Source organism: Pelophylax lessonae, assembly GCF_965119305.1.
Source record: "Pelophylax lessonae genome assembly, chromosome: 7".
NCBI classification, from domain to species: Eukaryota; Metazoa; Chordata; class Amphibia; order Anura; family Ranidae; genus Pelophylax; species Pelophylax lessonae.
Window position 1 is genome coordinate 36801455 of NC_138774.1, and position 3348 is coordinate 36804802.

The 3348-nt window shown below is 35.9% G+C and overlaps 1 protein-coding gene across 1 annotated transcript; it reads right to left on the minus strand.

Annotated features, from left to right (window-relative positions):
* Positions 1-1016: 1016 nt before the first annotated feature.
* Positions 1017-1967, minus strand: LOC309560431 (olfactory receptor 10C1-like; the record flags this gene model as incomplete). Its single annotated transcript, XM_082264066.1, has 1 exon — positions 1017-1967. One exon carries the CDS (start codon positions 1965-1967, stop codon positions 1017-1019), a length of 951 nt encoding a protein of 316 aa, XP_082120192.1.
* Between the last annotated feature and the right edge of the window lie 1381 nt (positions 1968-3348).

Consider the following 3348-nt stretch of genomic DNA (forward strand, 5'->3'; position numbering starts at 1 on the left):
TACTTAAGCACAGTAAAAATCTAATACCATGTTATTATTTATGGAATTAAGGTTTGAACATGCACTACAGACACAGATTTAACTGTTGTGATATAGAACAACTTTATAAATTAAACAAAATTTAATAAGCAAACAAAAATATTGCTTTTTGACAAATAGATGTGCAACTTTAAAATATATATAAAAAAACCTGTAAATTCCATTGGCTGTAATGCCATTGCACATATTACCAACATTAAATATTAAGAAAGAAAAAAAAGAAAAGCCTTTTTCTTAATTTATTTTTCTTTCAGCAGCTTAGTAGATGCTCCCTACTTATTCTAATGTGGTAGTGCAATGTTTATTTTTACATCAAATTTCAATTTAGTTTTAGCCATAGTCTTTGGACTAAACTGCCATTTTAGTTTTAGTCGACTAGAATCGAATGGGTTAAATTGTAATGCATTATTTAAGCATTTCTGTAGAATTGCCAAATTTATTATATACTCCTGGAGTAAATATATAATAATGTTATTATTTATGGAATTAAGGTTTGAACATGCACTACAGACACAGATTTAGCTGCTGTGATATATAACATCTTTATAACTTAAACCTAAATTTAATATGATAGGTGGTCATAATGTTATGTATGATCAGTGTATACATCACTGCCAAATCTGACAACTTCAGGGTTCTACAACTATTAACTGATTTTACAAAGATTATTATTGCTGTTTCTGGTCAGGCTCTACATATATGTTAAGCTTTTTCATAATCTGCAGAATTATGATCTAATTAGAGTGATTCAATGTTTATATACTGTATTATATTGTTTGATACGATATGATATGATATGATATGATACGATACGATACAATATGATATGATATGATATGATATGATATGATATGATACGATACGATACGATATGATATGATATGATATATGATATGATATGTGTTTATTGTGTGATGCAGGACATTTTTCAAATCTTGTTGGCTAATTTGTTTTGTCATCCAAACCTTCCACGTTGCTTAGGTCTCATACTTTCCCAACATCTGAAAAGTTTTCAAGACAGCTACCTTCACCTCCTGGTTCCGAAGGCAGTATATGATGGGGTTCATGAGAGGGGTAACTACACAGTAGAAGACAGAAACCACTTTGTCCATTGTAAAGCGGATGTGGGAAGTGGGTCGAATGTACATGAAGATGATAGTCCCATAGAAGATGGGCACCACAGCTAAGTGGGATGCACATGTCATAAAAGCTTTCTTCTGCCCTTCAGTTGATTGGATCTTTAGGACAGCAATGACAATGGAGGTGTAGGATATCATGATCAGAAAAAAACATCCCAAGATAACACTCCATGACATGACCATGAAGACAAACTCACCTTCTGAAGTGTCCTCACAGGAGAGCTTTAGCAGAGGTGCATAATCACAAAAGAAGTGGTCTATTAAATTGGGAAAGCAAAACCTCAAGGTAGAGATCCAGACAGCAGGTGGGAAAGCAGCCAGGAGACCACCTACCCAAGCGCCAAGAGCCAGTTTCAAGCAGGTCTTACCAGTCATCAGAGTTGGATAATGCAACGGTCTGCAAATGGCCACATAGCGGTCATAAGCCATCACAGCGAGAAGACAGTTTTCTGCAGCCCCAAAGCCACACAGGAAATAAAACTGGGCCAAGCATGATGATGAGGAGATCTCTTTGTGCTGGGTCAACAATGCATTGAGCATTTTAGGTACAGTCACTGAGGTGTACAAGACCTCCAGCATGGAGAAGTTGGCCAGAAGTATGTACATAGGTTTGTGGAGATGGCGGTCCACTGCCACTAGCATGACAATCAGGAAATGGGCTGTGATTGTGAAGATATACATGCTGAAGAAGAGGGAAAAGAGAAAAAGTTCTACCTCTCTCAGGGTTTCAAACCCAACAATGATGAAAGAGGCAGCAAGTTTGTAAGTCCCATTATCAGTTACTGGCATTATCCATGGAAAGCAGACCTTGAACAGTAAAAATCTGATATTTTAATCATAGATTTTATGTAACATTTCAGTCCACCCAGTTTCAGTGTTTGGAGGATGATGGAGAGTTAAACCCCCTGACAATCTCTTTTATTCTCTACCGTAAATTCCCGGGTCTGCAAACCTGTTATGCCAAATATGGTGGCTCCCTGGAACACTCAAAGGGGGGAATGGAGACATTCAAAACTCCCCAGTGGATAGGAACAGGGTCTGGAATTATGGAGGAAGGGTCTCATTGTTGAAGCTGGGTCATGTTTGTTTTAAATGATCATTACTTGTCTTTAAAATTTGAATGATTTGTAAATAAACTGATATGAGAGGGATTATTTCTAATGAAGATAGGAAAAATGTGTGCTCGACAACTATCCAAGGAAAAGCCACCTCTTTGCCTCTCCCACATAAAGGCATATGCTTTCTGTCATCTGCATTAACACAATAGATTTAGTTTTTTCTGAGTCCTTTTCTGTAACATAATTTTATACCTGTTGATTCTGAAAATATATCAGTTATAATTTCACATTAGGTGACACTGGTAATCATTCGGCAGTGAAATCACACAGCAGCCTTGTCATCCAGTGGACAGGGTCATTTTAGATGGACGCAATTTTTTTAATGGACTTCACGTAAACCACAATGAAGAAGCCACGTATGAAGAACTTGAAAAAATTAATTTAGGAAATTATGTTGTATATTATAGGCATTGTACAATGACTCTAAGACTTAATATTTCTATATAGGATACCAGTCTTGAATACAGGAGACAGCTGACTGCCCTATATCAAGATCCTGCTTGCCCTAAGTTGCAATACCAGGCTGTGTTATCTCCTTTGCTACTCATTATATACTGTCCAGGGATTTTGTGAACTTAGCATTCATTATTATAAATTAGGTCTTTAGTGACCTTGATTTACCTGCATTATTGCATAGTTTTCAAATCCACAATTCAACTAGTAGATGTAAACCTTAACTGAATGGCATTTAATGCTAAGGAACTTTATATTATAGATGAGAGAGAGTTGTGCCCAAGACCGACCTCCCAGTAGGGTCAATGGGAATAGGGGAAGGGGATTGGACTAGAATGGGGACTTTCTAGGTACTGTATTGATAAAGTAATCAAGAAGTAAAATATAAAACATTTTTATTTAGAGACAAAATTTAAAAACAATACAGGCAAATAATACACATAAATGAAGAATAATAGTAGCGCAAAAAGTCACTTATGATGTAACTCACAAATTGCATAAAATACAACCATAAAATAAGGGGTGTTTTAAAACACTTCAATATAGGATAAAAAGTCCTTTAAAGTCCATAGACCGTCCAGGATAAAGTGATGTTGTTA